Raw genomic sequence first — 23,862 nt, 5'->3', positions numbered from 1 at the left:
TGATAAATTTAGATGAGGAAAGACGGGAGGAGGCTCGAGTGGAGCATAAATGGCATGTCGGTACAGGCTCGACGGGCCAAATGGCCGCCTTCCGTGCTGTAACCGTTCTATGATTCTAACTGGTTCACTGATGTCCTTTAGGGAAGGAAACCTGCCATCCTTAGCCGGTCTGGCCCTATATGTGACTCCAGAACCACATCAGTTGCCTTCTGAAGAGGCACACCCAACATAGAAACATAGAAGATAGGAGCAGGAGTAGGCCATTCGGCCCCTCGAGCCTGCTCCGCCATTCAATGAGATCATGGCTGATCATCCAAACTCAGTACCTGGTCCCTGCTTTCTCCATATCCCTTGATCCTTTTAGCATTAAGAAATATATCTAACTCCTTCTTGAATGTATTTAATGAATTGGCCTCAACTGCCTTCTGTGGTAGAGAATTCCACAGGTTCACCATTCTCTGGGTGAAGAAATTCCTCCTCATCTCTGTCCTAAATGGCTTACCCCTTATGTTTAGACTGTGACCCCTGGCTCTGGACTCTCCGCCATTGGGAACATCCTTTCTGCATCTAGTCTGTCTAGTCCTGTTAGAATTTTATAAGTTTCAATGAGATCCCTCTTATTCTTCTAAACTCCAGCGAGTACAAGCCCAATCGACACAATCTCTCCTCATACGTCATTCCTGCCATCCCAGGTATCAGTCTGGTGAATCTTCGCTGCACTCCCTCCATGGCAAGAACATCCTTCCTCAGATAAGGCGACCAAAACTGCACACAATACTCAAGGTGTGGTCTCACCAAGGCCCTGTACAACTGCAGCAAGACATCCTTGTTCCTGTACTCGAATCCTTTCGCTACGAAGGCCAACATTCCATTTGCCTTCTTAACTGCCTGCTGCACCTGCATGCTTACCTTCAGTGACTGGTGCACAAGGACACCCAGGTCTCGTTGCACTTCTCCTTCTCCCAATCTATTGCCATTCAGATAATAATCTGCCTTCCTGTTTTTGCCACCAAAGTGGATAACCTCGCATTTATCCACATTATACTGCATCTGCCATACATCTGCCCAATCACCCAACCTGTCCAAATCATACTGGAGTTTCTCGGCATCCTCCTCACAGCACACACGCCCACCCAGCTTTGTGTCATCTGCAAACTTGGAGATATTACATCTAGTTCCCTCGTCTAGATCATTAATATATAATATATATTGGGGTCCTAGCACCGATCCCTGCGGTACCCCACTAGTCACTGCCTGCCACTCGGAAAAAGAGCCGTTTATTCCAACGGTTCAAGAAGGCAGCCCGCCACCATCCAATGTGCCCTTTAACTTGTCTTTGGCTGTGCAGCCCATTCAAATTTCCGTGCATGCGTGGTTTTCCCATTTAAAATCCGGTGAGCGGCCTGCGTGGAACCTCCAAACCGCGGCGCAGATTAACAGGAACATTGCCACCATCTTCTCAAGTGCAACTAGGTGTGGACAATAAATTCCAATCTTGCCAGCGATGCCCGTAATCAGAGAATGAATTTAAAAAAATGTGTTGGGGTAGTTTATCTGGAGCTTCGGGGAGGCAGCAAGAGGGGAATGTTCAAAGGAGCAACGACCATAGTAGCTTTGAGCAGTAGTGTGGAGGCAGACTAGGGGTGAGGTCTCTCCTCACTTCTGTATCCACTATTCATTCTGAGATGCACTGGGAGTTGCCATACTCCAACTAGAGGATAGTGGGCTGGATCAAAATCAGGCAGCAAGATAGAAATGACCTGATTTGCTCTCCTTTATCCAGTTCTGCCCATCTCTACCTTGCCCAATGAGTATAAATTATACCTTTCGATGGCTGCTGCATATCCTAATGGTCCAGGAACCAATGGCTTTTGGTTCAGGTTAGTTATTGTTCCAATTTACGAGACTATATACAACAATGGAGCATGTGACTTCACATAAGAACTTAAGAATTAGGAGCAGGAGTAGGCCATATGGCCCCTCTGGCCTGCTCCACCATTCAATAAGATCATGGCTGATCTTTGCCCTCAACTCCACTTTCCCGCCCGATCCCCATATCACTTGATTCCTCAGAGCCCAAAAATCTATCGATCTCAGCCTTGAATATACTAAACGATTCAGCATCCACAGCCCTCTGGGGCAGAGAATTCCTAAGATTCACAACCCTCTGAGTGAAGAAATTCCTCCTCATCTCAGTCTTAAATGGCCGACCCCTTATCCTGAGACTGTGACCCCTAGTTCTAGACACTCCAGTCAGGGGAAACAACCTCTCAGCATCTACCCTGTCAATCCCCCTCAGAATCTTGTATATTTCAATGAGATCACCTCTCATTCTTCTAAACTCCAGAGAGTATCGGCCCAATCTACACAATCTCTCATCATTGGACAATCCTCTCATCCCAGGGATCAATCTAGTGAACCTTCGTTGCACCGCCTCCAAGGCAAGTATATCCTTCCTCAGATAAGGAGACCAAAACTGTGCACAGTACTCCAGGTGTGGCCCCTGTACAATTGTAGTAAGACTTCCTTACTCTCATACTCCAACCCCCTTGCAATAAAGGCCAACATACCATTTGCCTTCCTTATTGCTTGCTGTACCTGCATGCTAGCTTTCTGTGTTTCCTGTACGAGGACACCCAAATCTCTCTGAACACCAACATTTGAAAGTTGCTCACCATTTAAAAAAAAAAAATCTGTTTTTCTATTCTTCCTACCAAGTGAATAACCTCACATTTCCCTATATTATACTCCATCTGCCACCTTATTGCCCACTCACTTACCAGTCTATATCCTTTTGCAGGCTCTTTGTGTCCTCCTCACAGCTTACCTTCCCACCTAGCTTTGTATCGTCAGCATACTTGGATACATTGCACTCGGTCCCTTCATCTAAGTCATTAATATAGATTGTAAATAGCTGAGGCCCCAACACTGATCCTTGCGCCACCCCACTAGTCACAGCCTGCCAACCTGAAAAAGATCCGTTTATCCTTACTCTCTGTTTTCTGTCCGTTAACCAATCCTCTATCCATGCTACTATATTACCCCCAACCCCATGAGCCCTTATCTTGCATAGCAACCTTTTATGTGGCAGCATATCGAATGCCTTTTAGAAATCCAAATACACTACATCTACTGGTTCCCCTTTATCTACCCTGCTAGTTACATCCTCAAAAAACTCCAATAAATTTGTTAAACATAATTTCCCTTTCATAAAACCATGTTGACTCTGCCTAATCATATTATGAATTTCTAAGTGCCCTGATACCACTTCCTTAACAATGGATTCCAGCATTTTCCCGACGACTGATGTTAGGCTAACTGGCCTGTCGTTCCCTGCTTTCTCTCTCCCACCTTTCTTGAATTTGCTACCTTCCAATCCCCTGGGACCATTCCTGAATCTAGGGAATTTTGGAAGATCAAAACCGACGCATCCACTATCTCTGCAGCCACCTCTTTTAGAACCCTAGGATGTAGGCCGTCAGGTCCAGGGGATTTGTCATTTTCCGAGTGGCAGGCAGTGACTAGTGGGGTACCGCAAGGATCGGTCCTAGGACCCCAGCTGTTCACAATATATATATTAATGATCTGGACGAGGGAATTGGATGTAATATCTCCAAATTTGCAGATGACACAAAGCTGGGTGGGAGGGTATGCTGTGAGGAGGATGTTGTGAAACTCCAGTACGATTTGGGCAGGTTGGGTGATTGGGCAGAAACATGGCAAATGCACTATAATGTGGATAAATGTGAGGTTATTCACTTTGGTGGCAAAAACAGGAAGGCAGATTATTATTTGAATGGCAATAGATTGGGAGAAGGGGAAGTGCAAAGAGACCTGGGTGTTCTTGTGCACCAGTCGCTGAAGGTAAGCATGCAGGTGCAGCAGGCGGTTAAGAAGGCAAATGGTATGTTGGCCTTCGTAGCGAGAGGGTTCGAGTACAGGAACAAGGATGTCTTGCTGCAGTTGTACAGGGCCTTGGTGAGACCACACCTTGAGTATCGTGTGCAGTTTTGGTCGCCTTAGCTGAGGAAGGACGTTCTTGCCATGGAGGGAGTGCAGCGAAGATTCACCAGGCTGATACCTGGGATGGCAGGAATGACGTATGAGGAAAGATTGTGTCGATTGGGCTTGTACTCACTGGAGTTTAGAAAATTGAGAGGGGATCTCATTGAAACCTATAAAATTCTGTCAGGCCTGGACAGTCTAGATGCAGGAAGGATGTTTCCGATGGCCGGGGAGTCCAGAACCAGGGGTCATAGTCTAAGGATAAGGGGTAAGCCATTTAGGACTGAGATGAGGAGGAATTTCTTCACCCAGAGAGTGGTGAACCTGTGGAATTCTCTACCACAGAGGGCGGTGGAGGCCAGTTCATTAAATATATTCAAGAAGGAGTTGGATATATTTCTTGAGGCTAAAGGGATCAAGGGATATGGGGAGAAGGCAGGGACAGGGTACTGAATTTGGATGATCAGCCATGATCTCATTGAATGGCGGAGCAGGCTCGAGGGGCCGAATGGCTTACTCCTGCTCCTATCTTCTATGTTTTAGTCCCATTAGTTTCTCAAGTACTTTTTCTCTACCGATGTTAATTACTTTAAGTTCCTCGCTCTCATTAGCCCTTTGGTTCCCCACTATTTTTGGTATGTTTTTTGTGTCTTCTAGTGTGATTGTTATAGTCGGGGATAAGTTTGGGAATTTTGATGCTGCAGATAGCCTGTAACGGTCTAGGCTTCACCTCGCCAGTTGGTTTGAGATACAATCCTGTGAGTGTAATACAGTAGCTTTCTTTGGCTGTGCTGCCGACTCTGGATTTGGAAACTTTGGAGCTGCAGTTATTCAGGTTTAGCACCAGGTGGCAGTGTACATCACTGCACAGCCAATGCAGAGGCCCTGAATAAGCTAAATACTGTTTCTGCAGAATGGTGGTGTAGGAACTGCATAAACGATGCACGCGACTTCAAGACGTTCCAGAGCGTTTTACAACCAATGAAGCACTTTTTGAAGTGTAGTCACTGTTGTAATGTAGGAAACGCGGCAGCCAATTTGCGCACAGCAAGCTCCCACAGACAGTCATGTGACAATGACCAGATAATCTGTTTTAGTGATGTTGGCTTAGGGATAAATATTGGCCCTAGGACACCGGGGAGAACTCCCCTGCTCTTCTTCGAAATAGTGCCGTGGGATCTTTAAGTCCACCTAAGAGAGTAGACGGGGCCTCGGTTTAACACCTCATCCGAAAGACGACACCAAGATATTGGAGGGATTGACAGACAAGCCCAATGCGGTTGGCATCCAACGTCCACGCACGCTACATAACAACCATACGTGGGAACCGTGGCTGATATTTTGTCTCTTCTCTGGCCCAACAGTGCTGAAGCAAGTGGTATCTCCTTAACTCTTGCTCGCATTGAGATCAGATACCTCAGCACTGACTGCGAATCGATCCAGAGACCTTCTGGCTCTTCTGACTCAATATCTCATTTGTATTTCTTTTTAATCAGATCATTTTTTTATTTTAAAAAAAGCTCTCTGCCACTTCTGAGTTATTAATGTAGTTAATTGTGGATCTCTCTGGCCTTTCTTTTTCATTGATCCGACACTGACTATTAATCACATTGTGATATTTTCTTCCTTCAGGGAAACTCTAACTGATTATTGAACAAGATAATGTGAAGGGACTGAGGCCATGAACTGAAAGTCCTCCTCCCCCAATCCTTTCATAAATCATCTAAACTGTAACAACTTGCATTTATATAGCGCCTTTAACGTAGTAAAAGGTCCCAAGGTGCTTCACAGGAGCGATTATCAAACAAAATTAGAGGCCAAGACACATAAGGATAAATTAGGGCAGGTGACCAAAAGCTTGGTCAAAGAGGTAGGTTTTAAGCTGCGTCTTAAAGGAGGAGAAAAAGGCGGAGAGGTTTGGGCAGGGAATTCCAGAGCTTAGGGCCCAGGCAACAGAAGGCACGGCCACCAATGGTTGAGTGATTATAATCAGGGGCGCTCAAGAGAGCAGAATTAGAGGAGCGCAGATATCTCGGGGGGGTTGTGGGGCTGGGGGAGATTACAGAGATAGGGAGGGGCGAGGCCATGGAGGGATTTGAAAACAAGGATGAGAATGTTAAAATCTCAGTCAATATCCATTTCTAAAACACTTCCTGAGTGCCAGGTTGAATTGAGAGGGGAGGGAGAGACCAGTGGCAGTATGAACTGGGGCGAGGGGCTGGCGGGTAAAGAGGGACATTTTAAATTGTGGAACATTGGAGGGGAAGAGAAGCAGGATTCATGGGGGGAGGGGTGGGGCAAAGAGTGCCAGGTTTAATAGGGGGAGGGGAGGGGGGAGAGTGCCAGGTTTAATGGGGGGAGGGGAGGGGGGAGAGTGCCAGGTTTGATTGAGGGTAGGGGTGCGGGGGAAGAGTGTCAGCATGAACTGAGAAGGTTGGAGGAGGAGAGATGTCTCTGTGAAAGGACAGGGAGTTGGATCAGAGACTGGGTCTGGAGGGTGTAGAGTCTGTAGACTGTTTGCTGTAGGGACTGTTTAAATAGACTCTGTAGACTGTTTGCTGTAGGGACTGTTTAAATAGACTCTGTAGACGGTTTGCTGTAGGGACTGTTTAAATAGACTCTGTAGACGGTTTGCTGTAGGGACTGTTTAAATAGACTCTGTAGACGGTTTGCTGTAGGGACTGTTTAAATAGACTCTGTAGACGGTTTGCTGTAGGGACTGTTTAAATAGACTCTGTAGACTGTTTGCTGTAGGGACTGTTTAAATAGACTCTGTAGACGGTTTGCTGTAGGGACTGTTTAAATAGACTCTGTAGACGGTTTGCTGTAGGGACTGTTTAAATAGACTCTGTAGACGGTTTGCTGTAGGGACTGTTTAAATAGACTCTGTAGACGGTTTGCTGTAGGGACTGTTTAAATAGACTCTGTAGACTGTTTGCTGTAGGGACTGTTTAAATAGACTCTGTAGACTGTTTGCTGTAGGGACTGTTTAAATAGACCCTGTAGACTGTTTGCTGTAGGGACTGTTTAAATAGACTCTGTAGACTGTTTGCTGTAGGGACTGTTTAAATAGACTCTGCAGACTGTTTGCTGTAGGGACTGTTTAAATAGACTCTGTAGACTGTTTGCTGTAGGGACTGTTTAAATAGACTCTGTAGACGGTTTGCTGTAGGGACTGTTTAAATAGACTCTGCAGACTGTTTAAAAAGGCTCCGTTTGCGGATTAAATACACTTTGTTGCTGTAAAACAGACTGTTTGCTGTGAGTCCTGCCACAAGTCTCACTCATTGGCTGACACCATGGATACTCTGCAAAACAGCAACAACAACAACAACAAATCCTCTCCCTCCTTTTACCAGAAACGGGCAGAAATAAAAGACGGGAACCACTTGATTTAATCACTGGCGCCTTGAGGTTGGTTTGTTTGGGTTGTGTTACACAGCGTGGTGTAACCAGGAAAAAGACGCTTTGCCCTTTTCTCAGATCGCTGATTGGCCGCCTTACCTATTTTTTCTTGCATGACACGCAGGGCGGTATTCTTGGAAAGTTCCTGGAATATGAAATCAAAAGGCATTTCCGTCCTACATTGTAACACATTCTTGGCCAAGAGCCCAAGACCAGAACTGGGGGGGAAGTAGACAAGAGTGAGTCTAAAGCACACTTTTAGAATGAATTAAAACACGCAAGGCGGAGCGTCGGGTGACAAGTGGAGCAGAGTTAGTTGTGTTTTTGTTGATCAGACTGAAAGTCCCCATTATTATTATTATATATTTTTTTTGGGGGGGGGGTGTGTTCGAAGTTGCTGGCGTGCATCAGCCTCCGTGCAATTCTAGGAATCCCCATTCTTGGAATTGATGTTAGTAGGGCGATCAAAGCCGGCAGCTGTCTCCTCCTCCTCCTCCGCCTCCTCCTTCATCTGCCAGCTCTCCCCCTCTCCCACACTCAGTCTGCTCCAAGCCTTCTGAGCTCGCATCACCTCTGCTTCACTCCGAGCTGGGATGTTTACAGAAAAGAGCAACTGGCTTCTTCAATTTTGAGGCGAGGAGCAAGGCAAAAAATAGGTTTAATTATTTATTTGTTTATTTATATTTGTTAGACCCCTTCCCCCCCCCCCCCTCTCTCTCTCCTTAACCTCCCCCCCACCACCACCACATCGGAAGACTTGTGTGGAGAGAGATATTTGAGTGTGGATAAGACTGAAGGAAATTGAGGTGCTTTGGAAAATCCCACCAGTTCCCCATCGCACAGACTACAAGAAGGCTTGAAATCCACTCTGTGTGAGTGTGTGTGTGTGTGTGGGGGTTTCTGCACAATTTCTCTGGTCAGTTTCGAGGCTGAAGTGGATTGACATGCTGCTCTGCTTACAAGGGTGAGTTAACATATTCCCCTTTTTAAAAAAAAAAAAATAGTTTCTGATGGTTTTAACGTTTCAATCGATTTAATGTCAGGACAGAGTTGTGTCCTGCATAAACAGAACCTTGTTTTTTTTACAGGTTTTCCGGATTACAAACTATAACGGGAGTGTGTACTTGTGTAGAACTCGTTGTGTAATGTCCCTGAAATGATGACCTATATAAGATAAAACAATTCTGGGTTTTCATCTCACAAGTGAAGCAGAGAATTGATGAACTCTTTAATTTTTTTGAGGAGCGATTTAATGAAAAAAAAAACCCAGGCTGTGTGTTTGACCCTGTAGGATATAGATACTGCAGCCAACAAGCAAATGTGACTGGATGAGACAGTTTTAATTTCAATCAACCGCTATCCTTGTGTTATAAAAAAATATATAAATAATCTGTATCCATTCTGTTGAGGGGTAAGGGTGAACTTGGTCGAAAAACACGCGCCTTTAAAAGAAACTCCAAACCAAGTTGAAGTTCAAAGTGAGAATTCAAATGAGTAGATTTTAATTCTGTTTATATTGTTTTAAAAATGAATGAGTGCCAGCTGTAGATAGGAGTGGAATGGGGGGCAGTGGGCACAGAACTAGAAGACTTGACCCAGTAGATTGGTACACTTGAATCAGCACAATTATGATTAAACATATGATGGGCAATAAATGCCAGCCTTGCCAGTGACGCCCACATCCCATGAACAAATATTAAAAAAAACTGGCTTGGGCAGGCTGTGAGGTGCATTGGTTTTGTTGCTCATGCTCTGGGCCGTCTCTCCTAGGTCCCGGTGCCTGCCATCATCACCCATCTTTAGCAAGAAGACAACATAGTCACCAAATGAATAATTAGTTAGCCATTTGCTGGAGAACCTTCGTATGTGGTGAGAGGTTGTCCTGCCGTCTAACTGTCGGTACAGACCGACTGCTCAACCGAGTACAATCAGGGAAGAACTCTTTTAAAGGGTGGCTTGCTCATCCTGTGCCCATCCCCCGCCCCCCCCCCCCCCCCCCCTGGTTGGACTCCTGATCTATCTATGATCGAACCCTGGTAAGTAGATCGGAAGGGAGGACATAGACATAGAAACATAGAAGATAGGAGCAGGAGTAGGCCACTCGGCCCCTCGAGCCTGCTCCACCACTCAATGAGATCATGGCTGATCATCCAAATTCAGTACCCTGTCCCTGCTTTCTCTCCATATCCCTTGATCCCTTTAGCCTTAAGAAATATATCTAACTCCTTCTTGAATATATTTAATGAATTGGCCTCAACTGCCTTCTGTGGTAGAGAATTCTACAAGTTCACCACTCTCTGGGTGAAGAAATTCCTCCTCATCTCTGTCCTAAATGGCTTACCCCTTATCCGTGGACTGTGACCCCTGGTTCTGGACTCCCCGATCATCGGGAACAGCCTTCCTGCATCTAGTCTGTCTACCCTCTTTTAACCTGGACCAGTATTTATCCCTCAATCAACATCACTAAAAGAAACAGATGATCTGACCATTATCACATTGCTGTTTGTGGGAGCTTGCTGTGTGCAAATTGGCTGCTGCGTTTCTTACATTACAACACTTCAAAAAGTACTTCACTGGCTGTAAAGCGCTTTGTGACGTCCTGAGGTTGTGAAAGGCGCTATAGAAATGCAGGTCTTTCTTTTGTTGCCCCTCCCCCCCTCCCCTACCCCCCCTCTCTCTTCCCTCTCCCCTCAATTCCAAGGTTTCTAGATTTAGGGGGAATCAAAGGGAATGCAGTTGACAAATACTATGTCGGATTGAAAAATAGATGTTTTGAAAAACGGATTGCTTCCCATTCGAATGCAGTGAAGATAAGGGGGTAAAAAATCGGTATCGCCCCATTTGGGTGTCCATTATTGGCCGTGCGCAAAGTTTAGCGCCTGGCGCTAATTATCGCCTCCGACAGCAAACTTGGCTTTTATCGCCCCTGGAGGTGATTGGAGCGCTAAATCAGGTGCTTCACACCTGTCTTAAGGCGCAAAGGCCGAGGAGCGAGGCGCTACCTCAGAGCGCTGGCGAAGCAAGGAAGGGCAAAGCAAAATAAACCTGCAAAGTGCTGCTCAGCACTCAAAACTCCTTCACACAGCGTTGAATCTCTCCAGAAGTCTCTCTCTCTCTCTCAGAATGCGTGGTGCAAAAATGTCACCGACAAAAAAAGGCAGGAAGCGGTCGCCTTTAAATAGCGCTCCCCCAGTCCCTTTGTGACAGCAAAACGCTCCCCTCAACCTGTCGTTGCTAGCGGCAGGCGGTAAGGCAGGGGGCGCCACTCAATATCCGGTCCGGGGTGCTACTGGGGCGTTGCGCACTCGACTGATGTCATGATCTGCCGGCGCAGGAGATCGTGGCGGTAGTGTTTAGCGCCACTGCAAAATTTCTAGTTAATTTCGCGAGCGGCACAATCATCGCCGCGCCCGGGTGCTAGCTGCTTTGCGCCCCACTTGGCGCCCTCTTAAGGCGCTAACGGGAGGCGCAAACAACTGAATTTTTCCCCCAAGGTGTTTGGTACAAACCCCTGTAATGCTCCCCTCCAGTTGTGACAAGTACAACTCCCACTGGGTGATCAAATTACCACAGTAAAGTGCTGAAGTAGTCGTCCCAGTGCATGGAAAAGACCATTTGTGCATGCTGCAGACAATGTTAGTTCAATCTGTGTCGGAAGATGCTCACTTCAAGGCCTCATAAGTACAGTGGAGCAATTATACACCCGAGTAATGTTACCCTAATGTTATTTATGTATCGTGCTTAAGAATTGGAGAGTGGGAGTCAATTACTGTGTTGGCTTTTTGTGTCTGCCAGTCCCCACATGTACAGACTCATGGCTAGGCTGTTGGGGAAGGTGGTTCCTCGCAAGGATTAAGGTGTAAACCGACGGGCTTGTCATCCCTAGGCTGCTCTCGCATCAGTGAAGGTCACCTGCTCACACACCCAGCTGGAAGGTGCTGAATGGTCTGATAGGGGGCAGGGGGGTGGTGGGAGGAGGAGGGAGATCTTTAAAGAAAAACAAAACACTTTAACAATTGAGAGGGAGAGGGAAGAGGAGGGGTATGAAAATGAATATGCCGGACGCTCAAGTTTTTAGAAAAGAAAAAAGAAAGACATTCACGACCTCAGGACATCCCAAAGAGCTTTATCAAAACATAGAAACATAGAAGATAGGAGCAGGAGTAGGCCATTCGGCCCCTCAAGCCTGCTCCGCCATTCAATGAGATCATGGCTGATCATCCAAATTCAGTACCCTGTCCCTGCCTTCTCCCCATATCCCTTGATCCCTTTAGCCTTAAGAAATATATCCAACTCTTTCCTGAATATATTTAATGAACTGGCCTGCACCGCCCTCAGTGGTAGAGAATTCCACAGGTTCACCACTCTCTGGGTGAAGAAATTCTTCCTCATTTCAGTCCTAAATGGCTTACCCCTTATCCTTAGACTGTGACCCCTGGTTCTGGACTCCCCAGTCATCAGAAACATCCTTCCTGCATCTAGTCTGTCCAGGCCTGACAGAATTTTATAGGTTTCGATGAGATCCCCTCTCAGTCTTCTAAACTCCAGTGAGTATAAGCCCACTTATCAAGTGAGGTCACTGTTGTGATGTAGGAAATGTGGCAGCCACTTTTGCGCACAGCAAGCTCCCACAAAAAGCAGTGAGATAAATGACTGGATAATCTGTGTTAGTGATGTTGTTTGAGGGACAAATATTGGCCCAGGACACCGGGGATAACTCCCCTGCTCTTCTTCGAAATAGTGGCCGTGGGATCTTTTACATCCACCTGAGAGAGCAGACGGGGCCTCGGTTTAACGTCTCATCTGAGTCGCCTATGAGTCAGAAGGTCGTGGGTTCAAGTCCCGCTCCAAGAGACTTGAGCACAAAAATCGAGGCTGACACTCCAGTGCAGTGCTGAGGGAGTGCTGCTCTGTCGGAGGTGCTGTCTTTCGGATGAAATGTTAAACCAATGCCTGCTCTCTCAGGTGGACGTAAAAGATCTCACGGCACTATTATCGAAGAAGAGCAGGGGAGTTCTCCCCAGTGTCCCGGCCAATATTTATCACTCAATCAACATCACTAAAACAGATTATCTGGTCATTATCATATTGCTATTTGCGAGAGCTTGCTGTGCGCAAACTGGCTGCCGTGTTTCCTACATCACAACAGTGACTACACTTCAAAAAGTACTTCACTGGCTGTAAAACGCTTTGGGACGTCCGGTGGTCGTGAAAGGCGCTATAGAAATGCAAGTCTTTTTTTTTTAATTCTCAGTTTCACTCCACTTGCTGTGGGGATCACAATTGGAGGCTTCCTTAAATAAAAATTTGTAAAGAGGGGTATTATCCAGCGACCTCGTCAGTTGAAATAAGGTATCATTTAAAAACACGTGAGCTTTATTTATCCACAAGAGTTTGAATAGCAGCCAGCGATGAAAATGGGAGTGTGTTGGTACACAATGTTCTTGGAAATGAGTCTATTTACAAATCCTGCTGGTCAACTCCTTCGAAATCTTTCAGAACAGGTTAAGATGCCTGAAAGAATGTACAGCTGATTAACTGCTCACGTGGGCTTGAGTGTGATACTTGGCTTCACTGCCATTCAACACATTACAACAAAGAAACAAAACAAACCCGAACCTTCAGTGTTTTGCGATTGGCTGAAAGCCCCTGCGTGTGTTTCCATCCAAACGGTTAAATAGAAACCAGCCACACATTTGATTTTTAAGATGGCACCAGTTTTCTTGAATGCAAAATAAAAACAAAAATTAAAAATTCGGCCCTAGTAATTGATCCTCCTGTTAAATAAAGGAAAGCCTGGGGTGAGATAAGACCATTTAGCCCATCCATCCAGCCCATTAACTCTGCTGTCGTCTCCTTCAAACACGTGTAATTCTTCCCTTCCTCTCCCCCCCCACCCCACCCCACAAACACACACACACAGCTTTCCTGCCCCCACATGTACCGAAGGCGGTGAAGGTGGCTCCACGGGCAGCAGCGTCTCTTTAAGTATCTCACCCAGTTGGCTACTTTTTCCGCGTCGCAGGTGTCAGCAGGCTACTGGCAAGGCGGAGAAACCAAAGTCAATCGTGTTTTACAATCTAGTCACTGATGAACGGAATCTTTGCGGACACAGTGAAGCTCAGGGATTCAAAGACCTCCAACTTTAGCCTCAGCTTGGTTGCTCCTCTCGGCCGTTCTGATGGCGTTGCCCCTGACGGGCCGAATCTCGGACATTCTTCTCAGCAGACGTCGTCTAGCGGAACGGTCTTTTGGAAAGAAGGGTACAACATCATTGGGCACCGAGATTTATTAAGGGATTGTTTACTGCTTCAACCTAATTGGTCTGCACTGAGGTCAATAATGCGTGCTAAAGGTTGGAATCATTTCTCGAATCCATCCAGCTGTTCGTTGACCTACGTTACACATCTGGTTTTCTTCTTCAGGAACATGAGTCTAGATTTTCCAATTACTGGTATTTTATTGCCTGTGTTAATCCATTTATTTTGAACTGATTAATGCCAATGGAAAATTTGGGTCAGGTTTTGGCCCTCTGTTGGCTTAATGGGTTAGTAGTACTGTAAGTTGTGTGATCCAGAGATCCCTGATTCAGAACTGCATTAAGAAAGAAAGACTTACATTTATATAGTGCCTTACATGACCACCGGACGTGTCAAAGCGCTTTATAGCCAATGAAGTACTTTTTGAAGCGTAGTCACTGTTGTAATGTGGGAAATGCGGCAGCCAATTTGCTCACAAACAACAATGTGAAAATGACCAAATCAGTTTTTGTTATGTTGGTTGAGGGATAAATATTGGTCAGGACACCAGGGATAACTCCCCTGGTCTTCTTCGAAATAGTGTCGCAGGATCTTTTACGTCCATCTGAGAGAGCAGACGGGACCTCGGTTTAACATCACATCCGAAAGACGACACCTCCAACAGTGCAGCACTCCCTCAGCACTAGCACTGGAGTGTCAGCCTAGCTTTATGTGTGCAAGTCCCTGGAGTGGGACTTGAACCCACAACCTTCTGTCTCAGAGGCAGAGTGTGCTACCCACTGAGGCACGGCTGACTATTAGTTCACTTCAACCATCATAAATAACAATATTCATCATTAGGTGTCAGCCGTGGCTTCTGAGTCAGAAGGTCGTGGGTTCAAGTCCCACTCCAGAGACTTGAGCACAAAATCTAGGCTGACATTCCAGTGCAGTGCTGAGGGAGTGCTGCACTGTCGGAGGCGCCGTCTTTCAGATGAGACGTTAAACCGAGGCCCCCGTCTGCTCTTTCAGGTGGACGTAAAAGATCCCATGGCACTATTTCGAAGAAGAGTCTGGAACTAGGAGTCATAGTCTCAGGATAAGGGGTCGGCCTTTTAAAACTGAGATGAGGAGGAATTTTTTCACTCACAGGGTTGTGAAACTTTGGAATTCTCTACCACAAAGGGCTGTGGAGGCTCAGTCGTTGAGTATATTCAAGGCTGAGATTGATGGATTTTTGGACTCTAAGGGAATCAAGGGATATGGGGATAGTGCAGGAAAGCGGAGTTGAGATCGAAGATTAGCCATGATCTTATTGAATGGCAGAGCAGGCTTGAGGGGCCGTATGGCCGACTCCTGCTCCTAATTCTTATGTTCTTATGTTCTAAGAGCAGAGGAGTTCTCCCCGGTGTCCTGGGCCAATGTTTATCCCTCAACCAACATCACTAAAAACAGATGATCTGCTCATCGTCACATTGTTGTTTGTGGGAGCTTGCTGTGCACAAATTGGCTGCCCCGTTTCCTACATTACAACAGTGGCTACACTTCAAAAGTACTTCACTGGCCGTAAAGTGCCATGTGATATCCTGAGGTCAAAAAGGCGCTACATAAATGCAAGTTCTCTCTTTAACAATGGGGCTGCTGGAGTTGCTCGCAGAGCCCTCAGGCTAGGGTGGAGAAACGTCTTCCAGCATTTCTGCTTTTCGTCACTATCGGGGGGAGCCGTGCTAGTGAGTGTGCAGGCATCGGGGGGAGAATATGATCAGGTTCAGCTGTGAGGCCCTCCATGTCGAATAGCCGGCTGCCACTCATTGCCTAGGTCCACACGTGGGGGGGAAAATGTGGCCACGCGGCTGGGGTACTGGAGAGCCGCCGCCCATGGATCCAATCCCCAGGATAAAGCCAGCACCTTCAGGAGAGCCTTGACCTTCATTAGATAACCCGTTTTCAGTAGGCTGCTACTATCTGAGGCCCTGCATTCATTAGATGTACAAAAATGTCCATCCCTAACCCCCCCCACTTCACTTGCTTTCGTTGGTAAAACCTAACGACCATGACTTGGCTGTTCTGGCTTCCTCTAATGCGACTTGGTCGGTTTTGCCTCAGATAAGGAAGTGCTTCTAATTGTCCTTTTTGGAATTGATGGAACAGAATTGAGGAAATTGCAGATTGTGTTTCAGCAAACATTCTCTCCCCCTTGTCTGTCGCAACCCTCCTCCATTGTATTAAAGTCATGCTGGCCTCGGGTGAAGGGCACGATATCAGTTTGGTTGCTTGGAGTGAAGGATATTGTAGAAACCCAGACCGTGACCCCATATCCTTAACGATTGTTGTATTTTACTCTTCTCCACCCCCCACCCCAGGCAGTGCAATCTAAAAGAAACGACCTCAGGACATCCCAAAGCTCTTTACAGCCAATGAAGTACTTTTTGAAGTGTAGTCACTGTTGCGATGTAGGCAACGTGGCAGCCAATTTGCGCACAGCAAGCTCCCACAAACAGCAATGTGATAATGACCGGGTGATCTGTTTAGTTGTGATGTTAGCTGAGAGATAAATGTCTTCCTCGAAACAGTGCCGTGGGAGCTTTTACCTCCAACTGAGAGGGCAGACGGGGCCTCGGTTTGACGTCTCATCTGAAAGATGGCACCTCCGACAGTGCAGCACTCCCTCAGCACTGGCCCTGGAGTGTCAGGCCTAGGTTTTTATGCTCACAACCTTCTGACTGAGAGGCGAGAGTGCTCACAACAGAGCCATGGCCGCCATTAGGTTTGGCTGAAAATATTTTGCGCCCATTTAAGCAAATGTCGGCCCTTTGGTCTGTCACATAAATGTCACAAATGGTCTTGAAGAAGCATCATGAACTCTTGTCTTGCAAGGCAACAATTCCTTTTGTTTGAGATGGGGGAAAGAGCCAGTGAGTACGTCAAATGACATTAGTCAGCGATTTTTACATGATTGTGAAAAGTTACAAAGAAGCAGACTCAAAGCAGATGACGAATGAGAGAAAGAATTCTATATGCTGCGCAACAAAGACATCTTAAATCCCAGAAAATAGATAGAACGCTTCATTTTTAATCGCAGCAAAGCAGTTTCAGGAATGCAGTTTAAACTGTGCATAAATATACTTGGAAAAAAAGTCATAGAGTACAAAAGCAAGGAAGTTATGTTAAACCTCTATAAATCACTGGTTAGGCCTCGGCTGGAGTATTGTGTCCAATTCTGGGCACCAGACTTTAGGAAGGATGCCGAGGCCTTGGAGTGGGTGCAGAGGAGATTGACTAGAATGGTACCAGGGATGAGGGACTTCAGTTACGTGGAGAGACTGGAGAAGCTGGGTGTTGTGTATGTACCTTTAAGAGAGACGGCTCCTGTATACTGTAGTACCGGCAGTGACCACACCTGTATATAAAGCCGGAGCAGGCTTCTGTACGTCAGTCTTGGGACTACCCTACTCCAGTAAACACCTGTTGATTGTTAAGTTACAGTCTCCGTGTAGTTCTTGGGGAAACATCCTATTTAAAGAATCACGGATCTAACACTGGGATTGTTCTCCTTAGAGCAGAGAAGGTTTAGGGGAGATTTAATAGAGGTGTTCAAAATCATGAAGGGTTTTGATAGAGTAGACAGGGAGAAACTGTTTCCAGTGGCAGGAGGGTCGGTAACCAGAGGACACCGACTTAAGATAATTGGCAAAAGAGCCAGAGGGGAGAGGAGGAGAATTCTTTTTACGCAGCGAGTGGTTGTGATCTGGAACGCGCTGCCTGAACGAGCGGTGCAAGCAGATTCAATAGTAACTTTCAAAAGGGAATTGAAGGCGAAACATTTGCAGGGCTATGGGGAAGGAGCAGGGGGGAGTGGGACTAATTGGATCGCTCTTTCAAAGAGCCGGCACAGGTACGATGGGCTGAATGGCCTCCTTCTGTGCTGTGTGATTCTATAATTCTATGCTAAAAAAACAGTCGGCTCTTTACTACACATACCATACTGGACAGATAAAAGGAAAATCACAAATATTGGAGATATGCAGCAGTGTCTAAAGAAGAGGATTGGTAGTACTCGTTACCCTGGGGCAGTGCAGATTGAGTGATGCCCATGTTTCTTCTTATTCTAGGACCCCCACTTTATCCCCCACTGTGTTAACTCTGAGAAAGAGCTGCTAGCCTCCCATTGCCTCCTTCAGTTAGGAACATAGAGACTGAAGAAGGCCATTTGGCCCCTCAAGCCTGTTCCGACTGTCAATTCCTTTTAATCATCTTTAACACCTCAATTAGCTCACCCTTTAATCTTCTATACTCAAGGGAATACAAGCCTAGTCTAAACATGTCCTCATAATTTAACCCTTTTAGCCCCGGTATCATTGAGAGCTTGGATGGTTGAGATGAAGTAAACGAGTGACCCGGGCCAATGCTTCTCTCACCCCCCCACCCCCTCTTTCTCCCACCCTCCTTCTTTCTCACGTCTCCCATTACAAAATGGCATTCTGCCGAGTTGGCTTTGTCAGGTCATAGCAGGCAATCTGAAGTGACAGAGAAGCCTACAGCTCAAAGCTGTGAGGTTAGGAGACAGGTGCCTTGCTGCTTGCAAAACCAGTGTTTGCAAATTTTATTTTACCGTCATCACAATGCAGCAAATACAGCTTGACATGAATCTTGTCATTCATGTGGAAATGACTTATGAAATGATACTGGGCGGCCTGCTGGTGGCGCTGTCCAGGGCGAGTATAAATACTCGGGCATGGGCCCAGCTTGCTCAGGACATTCTTTAACAGGAACTAGTGAAGGACACAACTAGATCTCCATGTTGAAAAACAGTTGATTAAAGCCTTGTTTAACACTCAGACCAAGTGCCTAGTAGTTTTCTTATGTCACAGCTCATGTCAATATTGTGCGGGATTACGTGGGTTATCTTATTGTTATGTGGATCCTCGTATTAAAAGGAAACGTTCTTTCCCCTCCCTATTTCTAGACCTTTACCGGCACAGCAAGGAGCAGTAAACATCCCTCTGACACGAGCAAGAGCTGACTTATTTGTGATCTCGGAAACACGGGAAAACCGGACCTTGAGGAACGTGTCCCTTATGACTTTTCAGGAGGAGAATTCTTCACTAGTGCCGGTACAGCAGCAGAACCAGGAGCATGCCGGGAAGAGAGACCCTGAAGCCGATATGCAATGCATCACCACCACCCTTCGACAATTGGATCTGTCAGGTGAGAGCATTCATCCCAACCATAGCCCTGCACAATTTTCCATTTCAAGTATTTATCCAATTCCCTATTGAATCTACTTCCACCGCCCTTTCAGGCGGCGCGTTCCAGATCACAACAACTCGCTGCGTAAAAAATTTCTCCTCATCTCCCCACCTGATTCTTCTGCCAATTATCTTAAATCTGTGTCCTCTGATTAGCGACCCTTCTGCCAGTAGAAACAGTTTCTCCCTGTCTACTCTATCAAAACCCCTCATGATTTTGAACACCTCTATTAAATCTCCCCTTAACCTTCTGTGCTCTAAGGAGAACAATCCCAGCTTCTCCAGTCTCTCCGCACAACTGAAGTCCTTCATCCCTGGTACCATTCTAGTAAATCTCCTCCGCACCCGCTCCAAAGCCTAGGCGTCCTTCCTAAAGTGCGGTGCCGTCTCTTTGCTTCGGGTTGCGGAGGAGTTGAAGAAATGTTGTTATCCGTGAGGGCGGTGGGCTGTGGAAAAGCCAACTGAAATGTACGTGTTCATCTCCATGAGGCTGGCAGTCACACTGATAGGGTGTTCAGGCCAAAAGAGGTTGATTCCTTTTTCAGTTTACATTTTGTAGTGAATCTTTGTGTTCATTGTGTGCTGGGGAATTAAATATCTTTCTCACACTGTTGACCCATCGAGCACTCTCAGATCTGGGCAGGTACTGAGTGAAGCTGCCTGTACTCCATCCCAACAATGTGACCGAGCCCCAAGCTCAGAGAACACCCCTCCGCCCACCCCCCGCCATCCCATTGTAGTGCCGTGAATTTTGCCATTTCTTCCCACACTTGTGGCTCCTCTCAATGTGATTGCCAAACTATAAGGCACTTTTGGTTGGTCTTTCAAGTCTGAATCCAAGTTTTACCTGGGTTTACTCTGCGCAGACTAGATTTAAGAGCCTAAATGCTGAACAGTGTGGGTCCCTGGGCATTGGGGGCCCTGGACGGTGAGGGCCCTGGGCATTGGGGGCCCTGGACGGTGAGGGCCCTGGGCATTGGGGGCCCTGGACGGTGAGGGCCCTGGACGGTGAGGGCCCTGGGCATTGGGGGCCCTGGGCATTGGGGTCCCTGGACAGTGAGGGCCCTGGGCATTGGGGGCCCTGGACGGTGAGGGCCCTGGACGGTGAGGGCCCTGGGCATTGGGGGCCCTGGGCATTGGGGTCCCTGGACAGTGAGGGCCCTGGACATTGGGGTCCCTGGACAGTGGGGACCCTGGACATTGGGGTCCCTGGACAGTGGGGACCCTGGACATTGGGGTCCCTGGACAGTGGGGACCCTGGACACTGGGGGCCCTGGACGGTGAGGGCCCTGGACAGTGAGGGCCCTGGACAGTGAGGGCCCTGGACAGTGAGGGCCCTGGACAGTGAGGTCCCTGGACATTGGGGTCCCTGGACAGTGGGGTCCCTGGACATTGGGGTCCCTAGACAGTGGGGGCCCTGGACGGTGAGGGCCCTGGACATTGGGGGCCCTGGACGGTGAGGGCCCTGGACAGTGAGGGCCCTGGACGGTGAGGGCCCTGGACAGTGAGGGCCCTGGACAGTGAGGTCCCTGGACATTGGGGTCCCTGGACAGTGGGGGCCCTGGACATTGGGGTCCCTAGACAGTGGGGGCCCTGGACAGTGGGGGCCCTGGACATTGGGGTCCCTGGACAGTGGGGGCCCTGGACAGTGGGGGCCCTGGACAGTGAGAGCCCTGGACATTGGGGTCCCTGGACGGTGAGGGCCCTGGACAGTGGGGGCCCTGGACATTGGGGGCCCTGGACGGTGAGGGCCCTGGACAGTGAGGGCCCTGGACAGTGAGGGCCCTGGACAGTGGGGGCCCTGGACAGTGGGGGCCCTGGACAGTGGGGGCCCTGGACAGTGGGGGCCCTGGACATTGGGGGCCCTGGACATTGGGGGCCCTGGACAGTGGGGGCCCTGGACATTGGGGTCCCTAGACAGTGGGGGCCCTGGACAGTGGGGGCCCTGGACGGTGGGGTCCCTGGACGGTGGGGTCCCTGGACGGTGGGGGCCCTGGACGGTGAGGGCCCTGGACGGTGAGGGCCCTGGACAGTGGGGGCCATGGACAGTGAGGGTCCCTGGACAGTGGGGGCCCTAGACAGTGAGGGCCCTGCATAGTGTGGGGTCCCTGGACAGTGTGGGCCCTGGACATTGGGGTCCCTGGGCATTGGGGGTCCTGGACAGTGTGGGCCCTGCACAATTGGGGTCCCTGGGCATTGGGGTCCCTGGACAGTGAGGGTCCCTGGACGGTGGGGTCCCTGGACATTGGGGTCCCTGGACAGTGTGGGTCCTGGACATTGGGGTCCCTGGACATTGGGGTCCCTGGACAGTGAGGGGCCCTGGACAGTGAGGGACCTAGACAGTTGGGGTCTTGGACAGTGAGGGTGCTGGACAGTGGGGGTGTTGGACAGTTGGGGTCCCTGGACAGTGAGGGTGATGAAATCCAACTTAAAGGACTAATATAAAAGTGGCTTTTAGTTATTTTTCTATAGGGAATTGAGGAGAAACTTCTGTACCTAGGAAGTGATTAGAATGTGGAACTCGCTACCACATGGAGTGGTTGAGGTGAATAGCATCGATATATTTAAGGGGAAGCTCGATAAACACATGAGGGAGAAAGGAATAGAAGGATATGCTGATGGGGTGAGATGAAGAAGGGTGGGAGGAGACTCGTGTGGAGCATAAACACCGGCATGGACCAGTTGGGCTGAATGGCCTGTTTCTGTGCCGTACATTCGATGTAAGGTGTTGGCTACCCCATCTAATTCCTCCTTCTTTGGGTCGGCTCTTGTTTTTTCATTGTTAAAGGCGCTATATAAATGCAAGTTGTGTAAAATGGGGGGGAAGGGTGGAATTCCTAACAAAGCCTAAAAGAGACTTTTTTTTTAAATTACAGGATGGTACTGGGGCTCACTCACAGCCAACGAAGCAAAGCAACAACTCAACAAGATGCCGGAAGGTACTTTCCTCATTCGAGACAGCTCGCACCCCAGCTACCTGCTGACCCTGTCGGTAAAGACAAACAGGGGCCCCACCAACGTCCGCATAGAGTACAGCAATGGCAAGTTCTGCCTGGACTCTTACTACTTGGCCAAGCCCAGGATCCTGGCCTTCAGCGAAGTCCTCAGCCTCATCCAGCATTACGTCACCTCTTGCATTGTGGACCGATACGACAAGGCGGCAGACACGCTGGCTCTGCCACCCAAGGACACCGCCATCCACCTAAAACTCATCAAGCCCCTTCACCGGAAGGACTCGTTCCCCTCACTTCAGCACTTATGCCGATTGACTATTAACAAGGTGACGCACCAAGTGGACAAGCTTCCGTTACCGAAACGAGTTCAGGGGTACTTAGAAGAATACCCCTTCCTCCTCTGAGATTGCGTTTTTTTTTTGCTTTGAGAGGGTGGGGGGGGGGGGAGGGAGTGGGGGAGGGGGCAGGAGTTAGAAGAGAAGGCTGAGAAAATTTGGTGCGTTTTTTTGGGTGGGGGGGGGGTAGCTGAGAGACGGCCACTTCACGGGTGCTCTGAAAACTTGGACGTGGAGAAGACTAATGCCACACGCTAAATTTTTAAAACCTGGATTGTGTCCTGGACAACCGAATGGACTTGTTGCTTCATTGTGCTGGAGCAGGTTCTGTGAACTTGTTGAACAACTAAAATGTGAACTAAGTACATATTCAGAAAACACACACTGGGAAAGTAAATGAATAATCCAAACCTAACACAGATCTGCAAAAAAAAACCTCTACAGCCTTTGTATTAAAGAATGCACTTTGAACATTTTTAAAGTTTCCTGTTTTTAAAAAAAATGACCAAAAGTACATATGATATTTTCTAATAAAGTATTATAAATCACGTTGAAATTTCATTATTCACCTTAAAAGCAAGTGTGTGTGAATGATTCTCACTGTACTGGGGCTCCATTATAAGGGAATGGGTTCCTTTAAGAGGGTTTCACTGTGTGACCGGCTACAGGTGCTGGGCTGAGAGAAGGAAATGAGGTTCCTCTGAACATTTGGTGTTGCTCTCCTTCGAGCAGAGAAGGTTAAGGGGAGATTTAATAGAGGTGTTCAAAATCATGAAGGGATTTGATAGAGTAAATAAGGAGAAACTGTTTCCAGTGGCAGGAGGGACATTTAGAAAATCATAATACAATCAAGCATAGTCAACATGGTTTTATGAAAGGGAAATCGCGTTTGACAAATTTACTAGAGTTCTTTGAGGATGTATCGTGCAGGGTGGATAAAGGGGAACCAGTAGATGCAGTGTATTTGGATTTCCAGGAGACATTCGATAAGGTGCCGGGTTAAAGGTTACTGCACAAGATAAGAGCTCACGGTGTTAGGAGTAATATATTAGATTGGATAGAGGATTGGCTAACTGACAGAAAACAGAGAGTCGGAATAAATGGGTCATTTTCAGGTTGGCAAACTGTAACTAGTGGGGTGCCACAAGGATCAGTGCTGGGGCCGCAACCATTTACAATCTATATTAATGACTTGGATGAAGGGACTGAGTGTAATGTAGCCAAATTTGCTGACGATACAAAGATAGGTGGGAAAGCAAGTTGTGAAGAGGACACAAAGAATCTGCAAAGGGATATAGACAGGTTAAGTAAGTGGGCAAAAATTTGGCAGATGGAGTACAATGTGGGAAAATGTGAGGTTATCCACTTTGATAGGAAGAATAAAAAAGCAAAATATTATTTAAATGGAGAGAGATTACAGAATGCTGCGGTACAGAGGGATCTGGGGGTCCTCGTACATGAAACACAAAGGGCTCGATTTTCCAAGCCCCGAGGAGGTGGGAGCGGTGCGAAAATTGCAGAATAGGGGGGCAGGAACCCATCCCGCCCCCAACCCGCCTCCGTGCCAATATCCCAGGAGGTGGGGACCTGACCTGTGCTGGGAGCCACTTCCCCGAGGCGGGACGGTGATTAGTGCCAATTAACTGCCTGTTTAGGTTTTTTGCCTAATCCCTAT

General features: G+C 47.7%; 1 protein-coding gene across 1 annotated transcript; it reads left to right on the top strand.

Annotated features, from left to right (window-relative positions):
* Nucleotides 1-7,736: 7,736 nt before the first annotated feature.
* LOC147111291 (cytokine-inducible SH2-containing protein-like) lies at nt 7,737-22,736 on the top strand. The gene is made up of 3 exons (XM_086002049.1): nt 7,737-8,374; nt 18,616-18,857; nt 21,775-22,736. Exons 1-3 carry the CDS (start codon nt 8,355-8,357, stop codon nt 22,254-22,256), a joined length of 744 nt encoding a protein of 247 aa, XP_085858175.1. The 5' UTR covers nt 7,737-8,354; the 3' UTR covers nt 22,257-22,736.
* Nucleotides 22,737-23,862: the final 1,126 nt, after the last annotated feature.

Source organism: Somniosus microcephalus, chromosome 11 (assembly GCF_052327205.1).
Source record: "Somniosus microcephalus isolate GS21.2 chromosome 11, FLI_Smic_1.0, whole genome shotgun sequence".
In the NCBI taxonomy this organism is placed as follows: domain Eukaryota; kingdom Metazoa; phylum Chordata; class Chondrichthyes; order Squaliformes; family Somniosidae; genus Somniosus; species Somniosus microcephalus.
Note: the sequence above shows the minus strand (reverse complement) of the source record. Positions and strands in the feature narration are given on the sequence as shown.

Coding starts and splice junctions, on each gene's coding strand:
- LOC147111291 (XM_086002049.1), top strand. CDS start 8,355: ATGCTGCTCTGCTTACAAGG. Junction 8,375..18,615: donor ATGCTGCTCTGCTTACAAGG/GTGAGTTAACAT, acceptor CCCTATTTCTAG/ACCTTTACCGGCACAGCAAG. Junction 18,858..21,774: donor TCGACAATTGGATCTGTCAG/GTGAGAGCATTC, acceptor TTTAAATTACAG/GATGGTACTGGGGCTCACTC.